Source organism: Gavia stellata, chromosome 35 (assembly GCF_030936135.1).
Source record: "Gavia stellata isolate bGavSte3 chromosome 35, bGavSte3.hap2, whole genome shotgun sequence".
In the NCBI taxonomy this organism is placed as follows: Eukaryota; Metazoa; Chordata; class Aves; order Gaviiformes; family Gaviidae; genus Gavia; species Gavia stellata.
Genome location: NC_082628.1, coordinates 106,869 through 126,953, shown reverse-complemented (window position 1 = coordinate 126,953; position 20,085 = coordinate 106,869). Strand labels below are relative to the sequence as shown.

General features: G+C 59.1%; 1 protein-coding gene across 1 annotated transcript; it reads left to right on the top strand.

The window, feature by feature from the left end:
- Positions 1 to 4,636: 4,636 nt before the first annotated feature.
- Positions 4,637 to 18,843, top strand: POU6F1 (POU class 6 homeobox 1). The gene is made up of 11 exons (XM_059832602.1): positions 4,637 to 4,646; positions 7,400 to 7,496; positions 8,322 to 8,520; positions 10,338 to 10,459; positions 10,913 to 11,138; positions 11,856 to 12,091; positions 12,486 to 12,614; positions 12,770 to 12,988; positions 15,932 to 16,070; positions 16,777 to 16,951; positions 18,448 to 18,843. The coding sequence occupies exons 2-11, from the start codon at positions 7,443 to 7,445 to the stop codon at positions 18,791 to 18,793; spliced, it is 1,845 nt and encodes a 614-aa protein (XP_059688585.1). The 5' UTR covers positions 4,637 to 4,646; positions 7,400 to 7,442; the 3' UTR covers positions 18,794 to 18,843.
- Positions 18,844 to 20,085: the final 1,242 nt, after the last annotated feature.

The window sequence follows — 20,085 nt, the reverse complement described above, 5'->3', positions numbered from 1 at the left end:
TGGGGAACCGGCGCGGAGGGGAAAACGGGCGGAGAGCGGGGTGCAGCGCTGGGGGGGGGGGGGGGCACCGGGATTCTGGGGAGGGGATGCCTGGATTTGGGGGGGGAAGGCAGCTCGGTGGGGTTTTGGGGGGGCGTCGGGATTAGGGGGGGGGCAGTGGGACTTGGAGGGGGGTCACTGGGACTGGGGGGTGGTAAATTGGGGAGAACTGGGGGACACACACATGCTAAGAGTGGGTATGCGGATGGGGGGCAGCGAGGGAATGATGGGGGGCACGGAATGGGGGGGTTAGGATTAGGGGATGCCAGGGGAGACCACGGCTAGGTGGGGGTCCCTGGGGGGGACCCCGGAGCTCGGGGTGTCCAGGAAAGGGGGAAGGAGGGGGCTGGCGAGCCCCAGAGCGGGGAAAGGGGGTGACTGCCCTGGGGAGGGCTTGCGGGGGGGGGGGCAGGAGAAATTGGGAGCTGTGGGAGATGGGTTTTGGGGTGCAAGAGAGGAAAAACAGGGCTGGGGATGAGCAGTGCTGGGGGGAGCAGGACAGGAGGACAGTGTTGGGGTCCTGCCGGCGGAGGGCAAAGGGACCCCCGGGGTGGGAGATGAGGGAGTGGCCCTGCCCTTGGGGTGCGGGTGCCCGGGGGTGCAGGTGCCAGGCAGGGATTTGGGTGCCCGGGCGCTCCGGGGGGTGAGCAGAGCCCCGGGGGGGGGGGGGGTTGGCTGCTGCAGCTGGGGGGTGTGGATGGAGAGTAGGGCCGGAGGGGGTGCAAGGGCATTTTTGGGGTGCTGTGGGGCAGGGCGTGGGGTGCTGCGAGGGTTTGGGGGGGCTGTGCACCCCTTCAGGGGGGTCACTGCCCCGGGGGCAGCGCCCACAGTCACCCTGTCCCCCTCGGTTTGTGTTTCGGGGCGGGGGGGGACACCTTTCCTGGGTGCTGCAGAGCCCCGGCTGGCAGAGGTCCGGCAGCGCAGGGGTGGGGGGGTACGGGGGATCCCGACCACCCGGGGCGGGGTGAGAAATGCGATGGGGGGGCTGCGTTCGCTCCTTCCCCGCGGAGGGGAGGAGAAGGGCTGTCCCCCCCACTTAGACCCTTCCCCAGCACCTGCAGCCGCGGCCGTCTCGGGGTCAGGCTTGGTCTTCAGCCGATGAACCCCGCTTTAAAAGCCCCTGAAGGGGCCATGAGGGGCAGACCGCTGCCCCCCACATTGCATTTCATGGAACTGTAGGCTCAGTGGGGGGGCCCTGTGCCCCCCAAACCGACTGTGATGTCCCCTGGGCCCTCGAGGTGGCTTCCAGTCCCGGGGCGTTGGCAGGGCAAAGAGTGATTGCTGCTCCGGGCGCTGTTTTGGGGGAGACAGATGGGAACTCCGAGTGCACTGTCTTGGGAGATCCGAAATCTGCTCCTGGTTTTGCCACGCTCCTCTGGCATGACCTTGGGAGGTGAACTTAATCCAGTCATCTCCTCCATCTGGGAATAAAAATACTTTCCCGTCTCTCTGGAGAAAGGAACAGATTCCTGGGAAGTCACCGTAAGCTGATCCGGCTGCTCCCTGTGCTGGGCACCGCACGGCAGCCGGCAGGACGAGCCAGCTGGGGTTTGCGTTGCAAACAGGCAGCGAAGAGGGGACCCCCATCACCCTCAGCACGGCCACACGGGCAGGAGGTTTTATTCAGGATCAGGCTTTTGCCCCCAAAACCCCGTGAAGGTGGGAAGCAAAGCAAAGGTGAAGAGATTCAACCGAGGCCACGCAGCCCGGCGGTAGCAGAGCGGGGTGCAGCATGCCGGTCTCCCATGCATCTTCCCGTTCGTGAAAAAACACGCCATGGCCGGGAGAAAAATGTTTCTCTTTGGTGATGCAAAGAGGATTTTGCAAATAACAGAGATAAACCGCCAAACTGGCAGGAAAGCCTGGTCAACTGGTTTTTTCAAGGAGGTTTTGGGACCCTCCGTTGGGTATTTCCACTCCCAGAGTGTCAACAGACACTCTGATGAAGTGATTAAAAGATCATCTGTTTCTGCTCAGGATCGGGGTGCCGGAGCGAGCTGTGCTTGCACCGGGGCTCATCGCTGGCAGCTTTATGCAGGCTGCGGCCAAATCGATGCCAACCAACCTCTCCGTCTCCTGCTCCCATGCCGTTTGCATCTTTCGAGCCAGATAATCCAGGCTGGGAAGCACCCACTACATGTCAGCAGCTCCCATTTTCTCCACCGATGCAAATTCCCTTCCTGAGCCGGCTCCTGCCCTGCCAGGCTCCCCATGGCCACGCGTCCGGGCTCAACGGAGCCCCCCGGTTTGCTTGATAAACTTCATGATCAGCCCGGAGCGGCCCCGGCTGCGCCTTTTCACTGGCGTTGGGAGGATGAGTTGGGCCGGTAGATGAGTTTTCCCAAACTGTCCTTCAGGATTTGGCTGCCCCAGCCCTGGCACGAAGTTTTCCAGGCATGAAGTTGACTCAATACTGTGGATGAGGAATGCTGGGGAACTGCCATGTCTCTTCCAAAAGCCTCCCAGCGGAAAAAAAACCTCCGTCTTAAAAAAGATTTCACCGTCCTGCCAGTATGGATGCCACCAGCTTTCCCTTACAGTCCGATCTTCAGGAATTTTACAGCTGGCTGTAAAACCGTGCTCAGCAAGGCGCTGCATCAGCTGTCTGCAGGCCTGTGCCCGGACCCGAAGCCGGTACCACGTCGGGGGTTTGGTGCAGGGTAGAAATGGGGTAGAAATCAGATTTACATCATTTTGCTGCTTAACAGAAAGGTTTTGATCCGGAGGTTGGGGCTGGCTGGTTCAGCTCCTCTCCCACCAGATGGGATTTGAGGTCTGCCGGAGGCAATGCGTCGCATCTCATCCCCTGCCTCAGTTTCCCCATCAGTAAATGCAGTAAAGCCTTAAAAGGGATCAAGTTTAGAAGGGTAAAAAGGAATTTTATGAGGGAAGCTGATTTGTGAGGAGGGGAAAAAACCTTGCAAATTGCTCGGGTGCGCTTGGGTCCAGGACTCCACTGCTGTGACACGTGGAAGTATGCGCTGAAAAATAATTCCCGCTGATGGCATCATTTCCAGCCTGGACCTTTCCACTCCGAACGTGGTGGAAAAAAAAAACATGCGAGCTGGCGAGACCACGGCGAGGGGTGCTTGGGGTTGTGTTGTTACCGTAACGCTTCATTTCCAGGGCGCAGGACCACGACCCGGACCTGTCCCCCCTTTGCATCGGCCACGGCTTTGCCGGGAGGTGTCGGGGTGCCTGTACCTCCGCGTGCATTTGCACGCTTGCCACGTTGGGCTGCGAGCGTGCAAACCCGCCTCGGGGCAGGAACCGGTGTCTTAGCGCCGGCTTTTAGGGCTTGTCGACCTGAAGCCGGTGTCTGCTTATGGCGCGTTCGAACTCTTCAGCCTGGGATCGGAGCGTCCATCCAAAGGAATTAATCCAGGATAACGACAGCGAGTAATTAGCGAGCTGTAGCTGTGTCCAAAATGTCTTCTGCGCGGAGCAGGTTTAATTAACCTCTTAGGGTTTCTCACCTGTGGCAAGTTTGTTCAAACTTAGATTTCCACCCACTTGGGATCCAAGTGGCTACATCTCTGACTCATCAACACTTGTAATTAACACGGCAATTATATTCACAGTGAGACTCGGAGCATCTTAAATTATCCTTCCCCTTTTTTTTCCACCCCTTTCTTTTTTTTTTTAAATATTATTATTATTTTGTGCATTTCATTTCCTTGCCGCCATCTGTTGCGAAATGGCTGTCTTCTTGCTGCGTGCACTTAACACCACCATCTGGACAAATTATTTGTCCCATTAATTGCAAAAAAAAAAAAAAAAAAAAAGTGTGAAGAAACGAAATGAAATGGTACTGCCGACCTGCCGATCGTCTGCTAAAGGAGAAGCAGCCCACTCCGACATCCGAAGCACGCCGCCGAACTGCATCCAGCCTGACATTATGAAATGTCTGTTTAATCGTCTAGCGCGCTAATTGGTCTCCTTGCACGGCACCGAGAAAAATCTCTCTCTCCTCTTCACTCCGCTTTATTTGAGTCTTCCCCCACGGGGCAGGCCTGAACATATCTACGACTCGCACGGAGATAAATCCAGCAGTCGGAGCAGGGATATTATGCCCTCTTCAGCCTTTCGCCGCTCCGGTCGTGCTAGAATAAATCTGCAGTTCTGAGAGAGGCTCTTTAACTTAGACTGGGATGGATGGGGATGGATAGCAGCAAGGTCTGGTGTTTGCAGCGGCGTTCAGTGCTCCTTACGTCACCAAACTCCGAGGCTCCGAGAAAAGCCAACATGTGCATTAACTTTTCGGTACCGCAGACTTTAGGGGCAGCTCTCCAATTCAGCTCGAGTTCCCAAAGCTCCTCTGCCTTTTGGCAGCGATGAGAATAAGAGAGAATTAAGTTGCGAGGATGGGGATGCTTTTGAGTTGTCCCCTCTCGCCAGGAGCCTGGCGCACGGTCTCCTGTTGCTCCTCATCTCTTTCGGGGACTGTGGGAGCAGGCAGAGCTCAGCACCGAGACAGCTCTGGTTTTTCTTTCCCTACAGCCTAAATTCGGCGTGCCGCAGCCCAGCAGCCCGCCCTGAGGAGCAGGACGCAGCAGCCAGACCCGTCTCCTGCCAGGAGCATCCTTTCACCCCAGAGCAAACAGTGAGTGAGTACCCAGGGCTGCCGCCTCTCCCCACACTGCCCTGGAGATCACCTCAGCCTCAGCCATCCCACGGGATTTCGGCTCTGGGCTCCCCGCGCAGCAGCCCGGTGCTCCCCATCCGCTCCAGGCTCTGCTCTCCAGTGGCTCCACGGGTGGTTTTGGGTGTGCCAAGGCTGTGCAGGAAGGGTCTCCCCGCAGACCGAACCGCCCCTCGGCCAGCCCTTCCCTTCCAACTGCGGTCACTGTGCCCTCGCCTGCCAGTTTGGGATCTCGATTTGGGTTCAACTACCCCCTCTGATGAAGACCCCTATGTGACAGCCAGGGAGGGATCCCTGGGGCAGCGACAGTGGCCGGGAGGTGATGGGACGAGAGCAGGAAGCTTTCGCGCCTCTTCCAGGCTCAGGTGTAGGAAAAAGCTGCCACAAGACGCTGGGGAGTTGCTCCTCGTTAGCAGAGCCCGAGGGGCTGCTCCACTTGTGCCGGGATCCATCCCGGCCAGCGGGATCCATCCCGGCCAGCATGGCCCAGTGGTGCAGAGGGAAGATAAAGTGATATATAGCAGCTCCCCGGAGCAAGTGGGTTGCACCCTGCGGGGTGAATTCAGCAGGACATAGGGTCAGAGCCCATCCTGTGCCCCCAACAACCCTCCCCATTGCCAGCCACTCTCCAGAAAAGTTCCGAAAGCTCCTCCGGAGCGTTTTCCTTCCCTTGCTCGCTCTTCTTGCAGCGGGACACTTTGCACCTTTGTTTTGCTGGTTTGCCTGCGCTGCCTGCCCCTTGCAGGCAGCACAAATATCCCATGCTCCGGCTTCCTTGCCGTTTGCCGGGCTCTGGCTGCTGGAGAGCTCATTAACTTTTAATAATGCCAGCTGCCTGCATAAGCCACTCGCTTGTCCCTTGGTCTGTTCTCTGTTGCACTAGAATAAATTGTTAATTAAACTGTGCACCGGCATCCCAAGGTGTTTGTCTGCTCTGAAGCTAAGGCCAGGTTTAAAAATTCACAGCGGCTACCGGAGATCAGTCACCGGCTGCTCTAAAAATCCTCGCTGAATCTGGCAGCGGGGCTGGTTCTGGGTCCTGCGTGAATTTTGGGGTTAAGCCTGGCAGGGCCAAGGAAGGGGGAGAGCTGCGGCGAGCGGCTGGCGGAGGAAATAGCCCCGTCTCTGCTGGGACCCCAAGCGTCACTTCACTGCAGATAATAAATAACGAGTGGTGTGTACAAAAGCCAGCCTAAGGGAATTAGATGCTCGGCCCCTGTTGAGTTTCAAATGAGAATTTGGCTCTTAATTCAATTTAGGCCCCTTTGGATCAACAGGATCCAAATAACTACGTTTACTAATCGCATACAAATGCCGGCTACGGCTCAGGATATGCTCGGTGGCCCCAGCAGGAGCCTGGTGGCTTCTGAGACGCAGAGAAATGATAAAGGGCTTGTAAAACGGTGCTGGGGGATGTTTCCTGGATCCTGGAAATGCCTCCTGGGCTGACGTGATGGGCCGATGTATCATGGCGGAGCAGAGCAGCAGGGGATGCCTGCGCCGCACCGGATTCCCTGGCAGAAGTAAAAACCGATGGATGAAATGCACTAACACAAGTTTGGGGCTGAAATTCCCTTTTGGATGAGTTGTGAGCCCAGGGAGGCTCTGCCCGAGCTCTGCCTCCCTTTAACACGCTCGGATCTGCAGAGCTTGCTGGTCTGCGCGATGCCAGCATCCCTCGTGGGGCAGAGGCAGGATCAGGCCCAGCACAGAGGTGGTCAGCACCCAGGCTGGAGGTGAGCAGACGCTGCCCGGCGTTTTGGGACAGCTCGGGCAGGGAGAGCGGGGTCTGGCTGCACCTACCAGCGTCAACGTGCCCCCAGGCTCCCGAGCAGTTACGCAAACAAGGACACCTTCGCACATGCATCGAGTAATTTTGAATGTCATCCAGGCTGGCTGGTTAAAAGCGTCCCCGAGACATTCCTAATAAAAAATTCATAAGCCTCTTATAAAGGCAATTATGCTTCTGCAAGGCAGCGAGGGGACAATACGTGACCAAATGAGTCAACGAAGGGCGTTGGAAGAGGAAGAGTTCCTTCCAACAGGTGTGCCGAGCCCCTTCCCTCCATGAAAGACTCATTTCACCAGCTTAATGAAGTATCCCCATCAATTTAGGTCCCCTCAGGAAAGAGCAAATTGACTCTCCCACTTCTTATGGCCAGTGTCAGGGGCTTGGGGGAGCTGCGAAGTGTCATGCAGAAATTTTGGGGACTTGCTCTGGGCTTCAAATAGGGAGCACAGGCGGCTTCACGTGGGCTTTGCTGGTTTTTTTAGGGTTTTCGAAGCAGGCTGTAGGAATTGCATCTTCATCTCCCAAAGGAAGAGGAGAGGGGGAAAGTCTCGGCCCTCGGAATAACCCTTCCCTTGCTCTGCTGCTTGTGTATTTGATGCTCACCCAATAAATTACGCTACCCCACGCCGTCACCTCTTTGCCAAGAGGATGGGAGGTGGTGGGAGGTACCTGAGACACCAAAGCCTCCCCCGGGGAGGAGCATGTGTCCCCACGGCGTGGGGCAGGAGGGCATTAGCAAGCTCTGCTCTGCCCCAAATCGCAGCCGGGGCCAGCACGGAGCGGGAGAGGTGGGTGGTAGAGCCAGAGAGGAGCGAGGAGGCGGTGGGAGAGACCAGGTTTGCTCTGCACCCTGGGTCGAGCCAGCGTGTGACCCCCGAGCCACTCGCTGGGTTGGTGACGGACCCTCCCGTGTCCCCTGCTTGCAGCATGTGGAAGGTCTGAGCCCTCTCCCACCTTCGCCGGGACACCATGGACACCGAAGCCGTGCAGCCCCAGGAGGCTTCGCTGACGGTCAACGAGCAGGTATGGGCATCGCCAGCTCCATCCCCGCTGCGCCCCTTTGCACCCCACAACCGGAGGGCCAAAGAGTGGGGAGTTGGGGTTCAGCAACAGCCTGAGCCCCACTGCGTGAGGTGGAAAAACACCTTGTGCCTGCCCCACGCTCACAGCCAGCCTGTTTGCCCCCACGCTTGGGCACGCAGATGTTCAGCTCCATCTTTTGAAGCTTGGCTGCCTCATCTCGGGTTTTTTTAATGACGAAGAGGAGGCGCGAGGTCCTCGTCCCAGCAGCCCGGCGATGCTGCGGGTGCTGTTTGCAAGAGGTCTTTGCTCTGGGCTTTGGCTGCCTGCAGCCGCGGGAGAGCTGGAGGAGGAGCAGGTATCTCTGCTCGTCACCCTCCGTGTGTCCTCGAGTAATATCACACAGGGGAAATCGTATCATCGTTCAGAGGGCTCGCCCAACGCCGAGCCATGGGATTACAGATCAGCACTCGCTCTAGTGCTGCAGATACGGTGCTGCCGGCTCTGCCGGGGGTGCTGCGGCCGCCGACAGCCGTGTTCTACATGCTGAAGGCATCGCCTGCCGATGCACGTGGGGCTGGGGTTAATTAACTAGAAGCTGTTGATTAACTAAAGCAGCGAGGTGCTGGGGGGGCTGCGATCGCCCCATCCATCCCTCCTCGAGGGGACGGGGTGGGCTCTGCTTGGTTTGTTTTAAGGGTCACCCTAAGACGTGTCCCGCGGGGCAGGGAGAGCTGCTTCGCTCTGCCCTGGGGTGCGTGGCCCGGGGGGACACCGCCGTGGGGTCGGGTGCCTGGAGCTGATGGACATTTTGGGGCACATTTGCAGGTTATTGTCATGTCCAGCCATGAAACCATCCGAGTGCTGGAGGTCGGCGTGGACACCCCGCTCCCGGCCGAGGAGGACCGGAAAGCCTTGGAGATGCCACCAGGGGAGGTAGCGCGGGGCTCCCTGGGAGAGAGTGGCCACCCGGGCAGAGAGGATGTCCTACCCAGCACCCAGAGCTCATGCAGCGGGGAGGCAGCCGGTAAGACGCCTTCCTTCCCCGGGGCGCATTCCCTGGTCCATCCATCCCTGCAAGTGACGTTGGGCTCTGGACCGATGGGTTGGAGCCGGGAGAGGAGCTGCACCCATGGGTGCGAGGCAGACTCACACCCCACTCTGGAGCATCCCCATCCCCGGCGTAGGAGTTAGCAAAACGAATTCCTTCTGCGGGGGCTGATGGGGAACAGCACCCTGCATTGAGGACAGCCCTCAAACACCCGCTTAAAATAGAGAGGACATTTGTTGACGAGATGTTTTGCTGGGGAGCTCGGTTTTCCTGCAGCCCCGTAGAGCAGGGGCTTGGATTTCCTCTCCCCCTCGCCCCGGGGCGCTGAGCTCGCTGCGGGTGCACCCCTTCTCGCACAGGAATGCAGCTCTGGAAATAAGCCTTTCGGGGAGATCCCGCTTTATTCCTCGCTGCTTTTTGGCCAGCACCCCAATCCTCCTGCAGATGCAGCCTGGATCCGCCTGCAAGCGCCCCTGTCCCGTCCCCTCTCCTGCCACTCCTGTGCTTTAGTCATTACTAGGACTTCTCCCTGGTTGTCACCTCCGTGCTGCCTTCAGAGCCCTGCCAGATCCCCGTGCTTTTGCCGGAAGAAAATGGGCAGGATTGTAGCTTGTTGGAGGCCAGTTGGTAAGAGGAGGAGGTGAGCATCCCTCCACACTGGGGGATGCTCCGGGCTGGAGGGGAGGAAAAGCCCGGCAGGCTGCGCAAATCCCATCGGACCTGGCAGCATCGCTGCACGGTCTTCGCAATTTGGGAAGTGCTGGGTGTTACCTGCGCTTGGGTTTGGTAGGAAATTTAAAAAAAAAAAAAAAAGGAAAAAGGCTTTTTTAAATCTTCCAGACCTGTAGTTATTTCTGGGCGAGGAACCAAACCTGAGAAACGTCTGGCTCTTAGCTGAGAAAAGTGTTTATTTGGTAAAACTTTTTTTCTGCCACAGGAAAAGGCAGGAAAAGGGTGTTTTTCTTTTACAAAAATAGAAGAGGATTAAGTGGATTTTATACTCCAGGGTTGCCATTATTAGAAGTTGAGCAGAATAAATACAAGACGTTGCTCAAAAAACAAGTATGTCTTTTGCAAGTAATAAATATGGATTAGGAACAAGGTTTCCTCTTACTCGGATGTTCACGATAACTAAGGAATATGAATATATTCTGTGAATTTGGGCGGAGGGTTGAAAGACCCCACACGAAGCTCAGCCCACAGGGGAGCCGGCCGCTCTGCCGGCCGCTGGCCGGGCTATCTTGGTCCCTTCCCTTTCCAGCTCCCCATTCCCGTGTGAGCGGTTCGGGGGCTGACACCGCTTTAATTGCTGCTAATTTTGGAGCCGGCAGCTGGCAGAGGAAAATACCTCCTGCCGGATCCGACAGCCCAAGAGAGGCGCACACAGCCCAGCAAACCACTTACATGCAACCGCTCCTTTTCATCCCCTTAACCCCGCTATTTCCCACACTTATTCCTCCCCAAATCACCCAAACCTCTCCCTTCTCCCTCCCTTGCCTCCTCCGCAGAACGTCCCATAAGAAGCCCCCAAATGCCCTTCTCCTGCGTCCCGTAACCTGGGCAGCGACCCCACCCTGGGGCGCCTGGAGCGCTGCTCCCGAGGATGCCCCACGCTGGGTTTCACGCCGGCCCATGGGGCTGCGGCTTCCCCGGGACACCCGTGGGAGGGTGCTCATTCCCTGGGAGCACGTAATTTGGGTGCCCCCCACCCTCACCCCCATACTTTGCGCAGAGGAGCTGCTATCGCTCAACTGGCAGCACCTCTCCAACCCATCGTCTCTGCCCTTCCCCAGGCAAAGCCAAACCGGCGGCCGGAGTGTCCCCCAGCACCGTCCACTCCGTCGGCACCTTCAGCCACGCCACGAGCCAGCAGCCGCAGACGTTGGCCCCGCTGGCCGTGCAAGCCACCCCGCAGGTAACTACCCCGCAGCCGCGGAGCGGGACGGGAGAGGGGGAGAGGGCTGGGGTGGAGCGGGGGGGACACGGTGGGGACCCCCGGGGAGGCGTCCGCTTGCTGTAGGCAAACCCCGAGGGCAGAGACGACCGCTCGTGGCACGGGGTGTAGGACCTACGCCCCGAACCAAGGCGGTTTCCCTCTGCTTGGCGCCCTCGCCAAGGGCCTTGCGCCGCCGAGGTGCTGCCAGAGACGCGTCGGGTGGGGTGCGAGGTGGGGGGATCCCCCCCTGCCTCCGTCTCCCCACGGGGAGGGGGCTCCGCGGAGCTGGGAACCCAGCTGCTGAGATGGGAGGGACCCCGGGCCGCCCGGCCGCCGGGTCTGCGCGCCCCTTTGCAAAGACTTATGCTCCGCTGATGCTATCTGCAGTGGCGTTGATTTTTGTTCTTTTTTAAATCTTGTTTACTTTTGCAGGTCTTGACTCAGGAAAACTTAGCAACAGTTGTGACAGGAGTAATGGTTCCAGCAGGGACAGTTACTCAACCTCTTCTTATCCCCATCAGTATTGCAGGTCAAGTGGCAGGTCAGCAGGGGCTGGCTGTGTGGACATTTCCTACAGCAACGGTCGCTGCCCTTCCCGGATTGACGGCTGCTTCTCCTACAGGGGGAATTTTCAAACCGCCTATAGCCAATTTGCAAGGTAACCGGTGCTTTTCGGCTTTGCAGCCTCCTTAATCCGTCCTCCCCTAGCTTGTGCCGTATCCAGGCCGTCCTCTCCAGGAGGGGTCTGAAACGGCGTTTCATTTCGGGCAGTTGTTTGCGGCTCCCCGAGAACGAAAGGAGCCGGGAGCGTGGGAGAAGGGGAGGGCAGGATGAGGATGGCGACAGGGAGGAAGGCAGCGAGCGCACAGGGACGGGATGTGAGGTCCTGGTTAGATTTGGGGCTCTGGGTGTGGCACCCCGTTGCAGCGGCTGTGGTTCTGTAAGGGGGGAGACCTGCCGGCATGAGAGCAGGGGGATCGGTGCCTCTCCGGCAATGCCCGGGGCAGGATTCATGCCCTTCCCTGTAGGAGGGAATCGTCTCTTCATGAGCTCCCACAAGGGAAGGAGCCCGTCCCAGGAGTGATTTGTATTCAGCGGAGGTGCCGGGACCCCGGCAGTGCCCCTCACCCTCTGTGCTGGCAGCAGCGCCTGGTTTGGGTTAGACCCAGCACCCAGCCGGGCAGGATGGGTCCTGCTGCAGCTCTGCCTGTTACGCAGGAGCTGGGGGACCTATGACTGCGATAACACAAGCGTGCAGAGATGAATCACCTGGTGATTCGGTTCCCTTTGGGAAGGGACAGTGAGCAGTGGGGGGACACCGACGTCATCCCTGTCTCTCCCCAGCTCACGCTCTCTCCGTCTCTTTGCTTCGCAGCCGCTGCCGTACTGAACACAGCCATCCAAGCGCCGGTACAGCCTGCCCAGCCGCTGCAGGCTGCGGTCCAGCCACGGCCCCCCCTCCAGTCCCCCAGCGTCTTCCCTGCTGCGCCCGGCCAGCCCCCCATCCTGCCACAGCCCGCCGCAGCGCCCACGCCGCCCGTGGCCAAGCCTTTAGAGACGCAGACCCAGATCACCGTCCAACCTGCCGGATTTGCCTTTAACCCTGGCATAGTAAGGAGCCTGGCAGCCCGCGGCGTGGAGCCGGGCAAATTCGGCACCCGCTCCCCTTTATCCGGTGCCTTACGTGGCCGTGGAGAGCCACAAGAAGTCGTGCTTCCGCGGGCACGAAGCGTTCTGATTCAGCCATCATCTCCCGGGGGATCATGCAAGGTCCCAGCCTCAGTTTCCCCATCCCTGGCAAACGACAAGCGACCGAGCAGGCAGCATTGCTTTAAACAGAATCTAAAGGACGGATTTAAGGACATCAAGCGACTGCATCCCATCGCGGCGGCGAGGCAGGAGTTACCCTGCCACGGGGAATGGGGTGGCCGGCCGTGCGCGGGGGGGACGCGGTGACCTGGGTTGCCACCCACGTCTCTGACCCCTGGCTTTCGGTTCCCCGCAGATCAGCGCGGCTTCTCTGGGGGGCCAAACCCAGCTCCTCGGCTCCTTGGCAGCCACCCCCGTGATTGCAAACGCCATCTCCAGTGTGCAGGGCATCACGGGCCAGATCCTGACCAACGCCCAGGGCCAGGTACCGCCGGGGAGGGACCTGCCCTTGCAAACCCACCGCCATCACCGGCTGCCCCCCACGGGGAGGGGATGGATGCCGCCGGTGTGTCCCCCACCCCGGGGAAGGGTGTTTGCAGGGTGCCACCCCCCAGCCCTGGCTCTCCTCCCTTCGCCCAGGTGATCGGGACGCTGCCGTGGGTGGTGAACCCCCCCGGGATGGCGGCAGCCAGCCCTGCCCCGGCCGCGCTGCCGGCCCAGAATCTGCAGGTGCAGACGGTGACGCCCCAGCTGCTGCTCAACGCCCAGGGCCAGGTCATCGCCACGCTGGCCGGCAGCGCCATCCAGGCGGCCGCCATCAAGAAAACCGGCACCCCCGAGCCCCCCACCAAGAACGAGGTGAGCGACGGGCACGGGGCTGACGGCCGCGTGGCCAAAGGGCTGGCAGCGTCCCCGGCTGCGTGGCTTTGGGAGCATGGGAGCGTCTTTGGGACCCAGCCGTGTGGCTTCGGGACCCAGCCACGTTGCTTTGGGAGGATATGAGCATCTTTGGGACCCAAAGGCGTGGCTTTAGGAGCGTGGGAGCATCTTTGGGATGCAGCCACAGTTGCTTTGGGAGCACATGAGCATCTTTGGGAACTGGCCACGTTGCTTTGGGAGGATATGAGCATCTTTGGGACCCAAAGGCGTGGCTTTGGGAGCACGGGAGCATCTTCGGGATGCATCCACGTTGCTTTGGGAGCACATGAGCATCTTTGGGATCCAGCCACATTGCTTTGGGGGCACGTGAGCATCTTTGGGATGTGGCCACATTGCTTTGGGAGCACATGAGCATCTTTGGGACCTGGCTGTGTGACTTGAGAACCTGGTCACATTGTTTTGGGAGCACATGAGCATTGTTGGGAGGTGGCCATGTTGCTTTGGGAGCACATGAGCATCTTTGGGATGTGGCCACGTTCCTTTGGGACCCAGCCACGTTGCTTTGGGAGGATATGAGCATCTTTGGGACCCAAAGGCGTGGCTTTGGGAGCACAGGAACATCTTTGGGATGCAGCCACATTGCTTTGGGGGCACGTGAGCATCTTTGGGATGTGGCCACGTTGCTTTGGGAGGATATGAGCATCTTTGGGACCCAAAGGCGTGGCTTTGGGAGCACGGGAGCATCTTCGGGATGCATCCACATTGCTTTGGGGGCACATGAGCATCTTTGGGATCCAGCCACATTGCTTTGGGAGCACATGAGCATCTTAGGGACCTGGCTGTGTGACTTTAGAACCTGGTCACATTGTTTTGGGAGCACATGAGCATTGTTGGGAGGTGGCCATGTTGCTTTGGGAGCACATGAGCATCTTTGGGATGTGGCCACGTTGCTTTTGGAGCACATGAGTGTCTCTGGGACTTGGCCATGTGGCTTTGGGACCTGGTCACGTTGCTTTGGGAGCACATGAGCGTCCTTGGGAGGTGGGGAGGTGGCCATGTTGCTTTGGGAGCACGTGAGCATATTTGGGATGTGGCCACATTCCTTTGGGACCCAGCCACGTTACTTTGGGAGGATGTGAGCATCTTTAGGACCCGGCCGCATGGCTTTGGGAGCACGTGAGAATCTTAGGGACCTGGCTGTGTGGCTTTAGGACCTGGTCATGTTGTTTTGGGAGCACATGAGCATTGTTGGGAGGTGGCCACGTTGCTTTGGGAGCATGTGAGCATCTTTGGGATGTGGCCACGTTCCTTTGGGACCCAGCCACGTTACTTTGGGAGGATGTGAGCATCTTTAGGACCCGGCCGCATGGCTTTGGGAGCACGTGAGAATCTTAGGGACCTGGCTGTGTGGCTTTAGGACCTGGTCATGTTGTTTTGGGAGCACATGAGCATTGTTGGGAGGTGGCCACGTTGCTTTGGGAGCATGTGAGCATCTTTGGGATGTGGCCACGTTCCTTTGGGACCCAGCCACGTTACTTTGGGAGGATGTGAGCGTCTTTGGGACCCAAAGGCGTGGCTTTGGGAGCACGTGAGCATCTTTGGGATGCGGCCACGTTGCTTTGGGAGCACGTGAGCATCTTTGGGACCTGGCTGTGTGACTTCAGAACCTGGTCACATTGTTTTGGGAGCACATGAGCATTGTTGGGAGGTGGCCATGTTGCTTTGGGAGCACGTGAGCATCTTTGGGATGTGGCCACGTTCGTTTGGGATCCAGCCACGTTACTTTGGGAGGATGTGAGCATCTTTAGGACCCGGCCACATGGCTTTGGGAGCACGTGAGCATCTTTGGGACCTGGCTGTGTGGCTTTGGGACTCAGCCATGTTGCTTTGGGGTGTGGCCCCATTGCTCTGGAAGCATGTGAGCATCTTTGGGACGTGGCTGCATTGCTTCTGGACCCGGCCACGTTGCTTTGGGAGCACATGAGCATCTTTGGGACCTGGCTGTGTGGCTTTGGGACCCAGACACGTTGCTTTAGGGGGACATGAGCATCTTTGGGATGCGGCCATGTGACTTTAGGACCCGGTCACGTTGTTTTGGGAGCACATGAGTGTCCTTGGGAGGTGGCCATGTTGCTTTGGGAGCACGTGAGTGTCTTTGGGATGTGGCCATATTCCTTTGGGACCCAGCCACGTTACTTTGGGAGGATGTGAGCATCTTTAGGACCCCGCTGTGTGGCTTTGGGAGCGCGTGAGCATCTTTGGGACCCAGCCATGTTGCTTTGGGAGCACATGAGCGTTGTTGGGATGTGGCCACGTTGCTTTGGGAGCATGTAAGCATCTTTGCGACGTGGCCATGTTGCTTTGGGAGCATGTGAGCATCTTGAGACCTGGCTGTGTGAACTTGGGACCCAGCCATGTTGCTTTAGGGGGACATGAGCAACTTTGGGACCCAGACACGTGGCTTTGGGAGCCAGACACGTTGCTTTGGGAGCACGGGAGCATCTTGGGGACTTGGCCACGTTGGCCCGTGAGCATCATCGGGACATTTCCCCTCCTGCCCCACAGTGCTGCCCCGTGGGGCACCCTGCTCTCTGTGCCCACCAAATTTCCCAGCAGGGATGGGACAGACCAAGCCTCACCTTGGCGTGAGCAGAGGTGCTGGTCACCCCCAAACCGACGTGGCAGGACATGCCAACCCCAGTATGCAATTGTCACCTCCCCATTCCCAGCACGGAGCTGGGTGGCTTCCAGTGTCACCTCTCCATCCCAGCCTGTCTCACTTCCACCATCAGCAAAGGCAACACCGTGGCCGCTCTCCTGTCATGGCGCGGATGGAGCCGGTGGGCAGGGAGCAGCCCAGCCGTGGCGCTGGAAGAGGGGGAGCCCCCGCTCTGGGGGTGCTGACCCTCCCCTCTGCCCCAGGTCCAGCCCATCCAGCCGGCCCCGGCTCTCTCCCAGCCGGCCGTGGTGATGGCAAACCCTGCCGCCACGGTGAAGGCTTCCTCCGTGCCCGTCCCCATCACCTGCTCGGAGACCCCCACCGTCAGCCAGCTGGTCTCCAGTGAGTCACGGCGGGGGGTACTGGTGGGATGCCAGGGACTGGGATCCCCTGGGAAGAGGGATACTGGGGTCTGGGATCCCCTGGGATGGGGAGAAGATGCTGGGGATACTGCGGGGATGCCGGGGGGATTCCGGGGTCTGGGATCCCCCAGGAAGAGGGATTCCACGGTCTGGGATCTCCTGGGATGGGGAGAATGGTGCTGGGGATACTGGGGGGATTCTGGGGTCTGGGATCCCCCAGGAAGAGGGATTCTCAGGTCTGGGATCCCCTGGGATGGGGAGAAGATGCTGGGGATACTGGAGGATGCCGGGGACTGGGGTCCCCTGGGAAGAGGGATTCCCAGGTCTGGGATCCCCTGGGATGGGGAGAAGATGCTGGGGATACTGGGGGATGCTGGGGGGATGCCAGGGTCTGCGATCCCCCAGGAAGAGGGATTCCGGGGTCTGGGATCCCCTGGGATGGGGAGTGGATGCTGGGGATTCTGGGGGGATGCCAGGGTCTGGGATCCCCTGGGAAGAGGGATTCCGGGGTGCGGGATCCCCTGGGATGGGAGGAGGGTGCTGCGCACCCGTGCCCTGCATCCTTGGGGATGACAGCCAGCGCCCATTTCGTTAGGGAGCCTAACGAAGGGGATGCTCATTATGGCGGGGGGTGGAGGTGGCTCCGTGGCCGTTTCACGGCAGCCTCCGCGTCCCTCCACCGGCAGAGCCCCCCGCTCCCAACAGCAGCGCGGAGGAGGACGGGATTAACCTGGAGGAGATCCGGGAATTCGCCAAGAACTTCAAGATCCGACGCTTGTCCCTCGGCCTGACACAGACACAGGTGGGACAGGCCCTGACGGCCACCGAGGGACCTGCCTACAGCCAGTCGGCCATCTGCAGGTACCGGGGCCACGGCCGGGGTGACGGCAGAGCCCTCCTCCGGAGCGGGGAATCGGGGAGCAGGAGGGCAGTTCGGGAGCAGGAGGGAAATGGGAGGAGAATAGGGAAGTTAGAGAATGGGAGGGAAGTTGGAGAAAGGGAGGAGAATTGGAGAGAAGGGGGAGGATTGGGGAGAAGGGGGAAAATTAGGGAAGGGGAGGAAAGGAAAGTTGGAGAAAAGGAAAATTGGGGAAAAGGAGGAAAAACAGATAAAAGGAGGAAAAACAGATAACAGGAGGAAAATTGGAGAAAGGGAGGAAAATTGGATGAGAGAGGGGAAGTTGGAGAAAAGTTGGAGGAAAATTGGAGAACGGGAGGAAAATGGGAGAACGGGAGGAAAACGGGAGAAAGGGAGGAAAATTGGATGAGAGAGGGGAAATTGGAGTAAAAGTTGGAGGAAAATTGGAGAACGGGAGGAAAATGGGAGAACGGGAGGAAAACAGGAGAAAGGGAGGAAAATTGGATGAGAGAGGGGAAATTGGAGAAAAAGTTGGAGGAAAAATGGAGAAAAGGAGGAAAACTAGAGAACGGGAGGAAAATGGGAGAAAGGGAGGAATATTAGAGAAAGAGAGGGAAGTTGGAGAAAAGAAGGAAAATTGAGGGAAAGAAGGAAAATTAGAGAAAAGGAGGGAAGTGGGGAAAAAGGAGGAAAATCCGAGAAAGGAAAGTCAGGGAAAAGGAGAAAAATTAGAGAAAAAAGGGGGAACTGGAGAAAGGGAGGAGAATTGGAGAAAAGGAAAATTAGGGAGTGGGAGGGAAATTGGAGAAAAATAGGAAAATTAGAGGATGGGAGGGAAGGTGGAGAAAGGGAGGAAAATTGGAGGAAAGAGGGTAAATTAGGGAAGGGGAGGAAAGGAAAATTGGAGAAAAGGAAAATTGGGGAAAAGGAGGAAAAACAGATGAAAGGAGGAAAATTGGAGAAAGGGAGGAAAATTGGATGAGAGAGGGGAAATCGGAGAAAAGTTGGAGGAAAAATGGAGAAGAGGAAAACTAGAGAACGGGAGGAAAATGGGAGAACGGGAGGGAAATGGGAGAAAGGGAAGAAAATTAGAGAAAGACAGGGAAGTTGGAGAAAAGAAGGAAAATTGAGGGAAAGAAGGAAAATTAGAGAAAAGGAGGGAAGTGGGGAAAAAGGAGGAAAATCCGAGAAAGGGAGGAAAATCAGGGAAAAGGGGAAAAACTAGAGAAAAAAGGGGAAATAGGAGAAAGGGAGGAGAATTGGAGGAAAGGAAAACTGGAGAAAGGGAGGAAAATGGGAGGAAAGGAGGAGAATGGGAGGAAAGGAGGAAAATGGGAAGAAAGGAGGGTGGGTGGGGTCGCTGCCCACGAAGCTCCTCGCCGCGGCATCGCTCCCCGCCGCGGTCTCACCCACCGAAGGCAGCGGTGCCCCCAGCCCCGTCACGGTGTCCCCCCCCATCCTCGCCACGTCCCTGAGGGCTTCTCGGTGCCCGCCGCAGGTTCGAGAAGCTGGACATCACCCCCAAGAGCGCCCAGAAGCTGAAACCGGTGCTGGAGAAGTGGTTGAGCGAAGCCGAGCTCCGTAACCAAGAGGGGCAACAAAACCTGATGGAATTCGTGGGGGGGGAACCCTCCAAAAAGCGGAAGCGCCGTACCTCCTTCACCCCCCAAGCCATCGAGGCTCTCAACGCCTACTTCGAGAAGAACGCCTTGCCCACCGGCCAGGAGATCACCGAGATCGCCAAGGAGCTCAACTACGACCGCGAGGTCGTCCGCGTCTGGTTCTGCAACCGCCGGCAGACCCTCAAAAACACCAGTAAACTCAACGTCTTTCAGATCCCCTAAACGGGGGACGGGGATGGGGACGTCCCCCCACCCTCCGTGGCCCACCCCGACCTCCTGCCATCAAGCACTTTTGCCACCGACTCTGTCCCCCAGCCCCGCGGTGGGTGCCGGGGTCTCCACCACCCCACCGCGCCCGTAGGTGTGTCCGTGTGTCCGTCCGTCCCCTTTCCTCCGCATCACACATGACCTAAGCGTGTTCGCGTCGGGCGTCACGCCTGCCTCATGCCTCCTCCTGCCTGTAACGTGCGTGGTGACGGACCCCCTGCCTGCACGCGCCGCCTCTCCTGCCCCCCAAGTGTGTGTCCCCCCCAAAAAAAAGGAGTGGTTTTCATTTTTTGGCCGTTTTCCCGTGTTTCCGAGGTAGCGTCACGGCTCGCTAGGGGTGAGCCCCAATTTAATTCCACCCCACCTTCAATTTCAGCGGTCCCCCACCTCGTGCCCACCGGCACGAGGGGCTTCTCGGTGCGACCCCCCGCACCGTGGGGACGTCGCTGTGGGCGGTGGTTGGGGACTTCACCGGGCTCCCCACCGTCCTGAGAGGGTTTTCGGGGGGGGTGAACCCCGTAACGGAGGCAGCACCCCCTCCCCGCCCCTCCCCACCCTGAGCCTGGGGGCCAGGTGGGTTGGGGGGCTCCATCCGTCGCCCGGGGAGCGATGGGGAGAGGCGACGGCTGGAGCGGGGAGCTTGGGGGGGACGGGAGGGGACACCGGGTCGCCCTGCCGGGGACACGGCAGACTGATGCACTTGATGTAGTGGTGTGAAATAAACAGTATTTTTCTTTTTTCTTTTCCTTTTCCCTTTTTTTCCGGAGTGGTGGTGGTGGGGGGGTGTCACTACTCCCCCTGCCCGGTCCCAAACTCGGGGGGACGCGGAGTGGGGGCTGCTCTTGGCACCCAGCCGTGGCTCCCCATGCCACGGGGTTTCAGGGAAGCGGCTCCGAGGATGGAGCTGGGCCGGCATCATTCCCTTCATCCCCGCTGCAGCCCGGGGAGGGAGAAAACCGCCGCCCCCGGCCCGCTGCCGGCTGAGACCCGCGCAACTCAGCACACGCATGAGCCGGGCTCGGGACTCGAACCCGCGACTCTCCGGCAGGCGCCGCGCCGCCCCGAGCGCCACACGCCGCGCCGCTCGCTCCCCGCCCCCCCGCCCAATCCCCGCGCGGCGGACCCGGCGCGAAGCTCTCTATTGGCCACCGCCCGCCGCGCGTCACCCGGCGGCGCGCTGCTCCCATTGGCTGGGCGCGACGGCGGGGTGGGGCCGCCTCCCCGCTGGCGGCGGGGGCGGCGGGTCC

Coding starts and splice junctions, on each gene's coding strand:
- POU6F1 (XM_059832602.1), top strand. CDS start 7,443: ATGGACACCGAAGCCGTGCAGCCCCAGGAGGCTTCGCTGACGGTCAAC. Junction 8,521..10,337: donor ATGCAGCGGGGAGGCAGCCG/GTAAGACGCCTT, acceptor GCCCTTCCCCAG/GCAAAGCCAAACCGGCGGCC. Junction 12,092..12,485: donor TTGCCTTTAACCCTGGCATA/GTAAGGAGCCTG, acceptor GGTTCCCCGCAG/ATCAGCGCGGCTTCTCTGGG.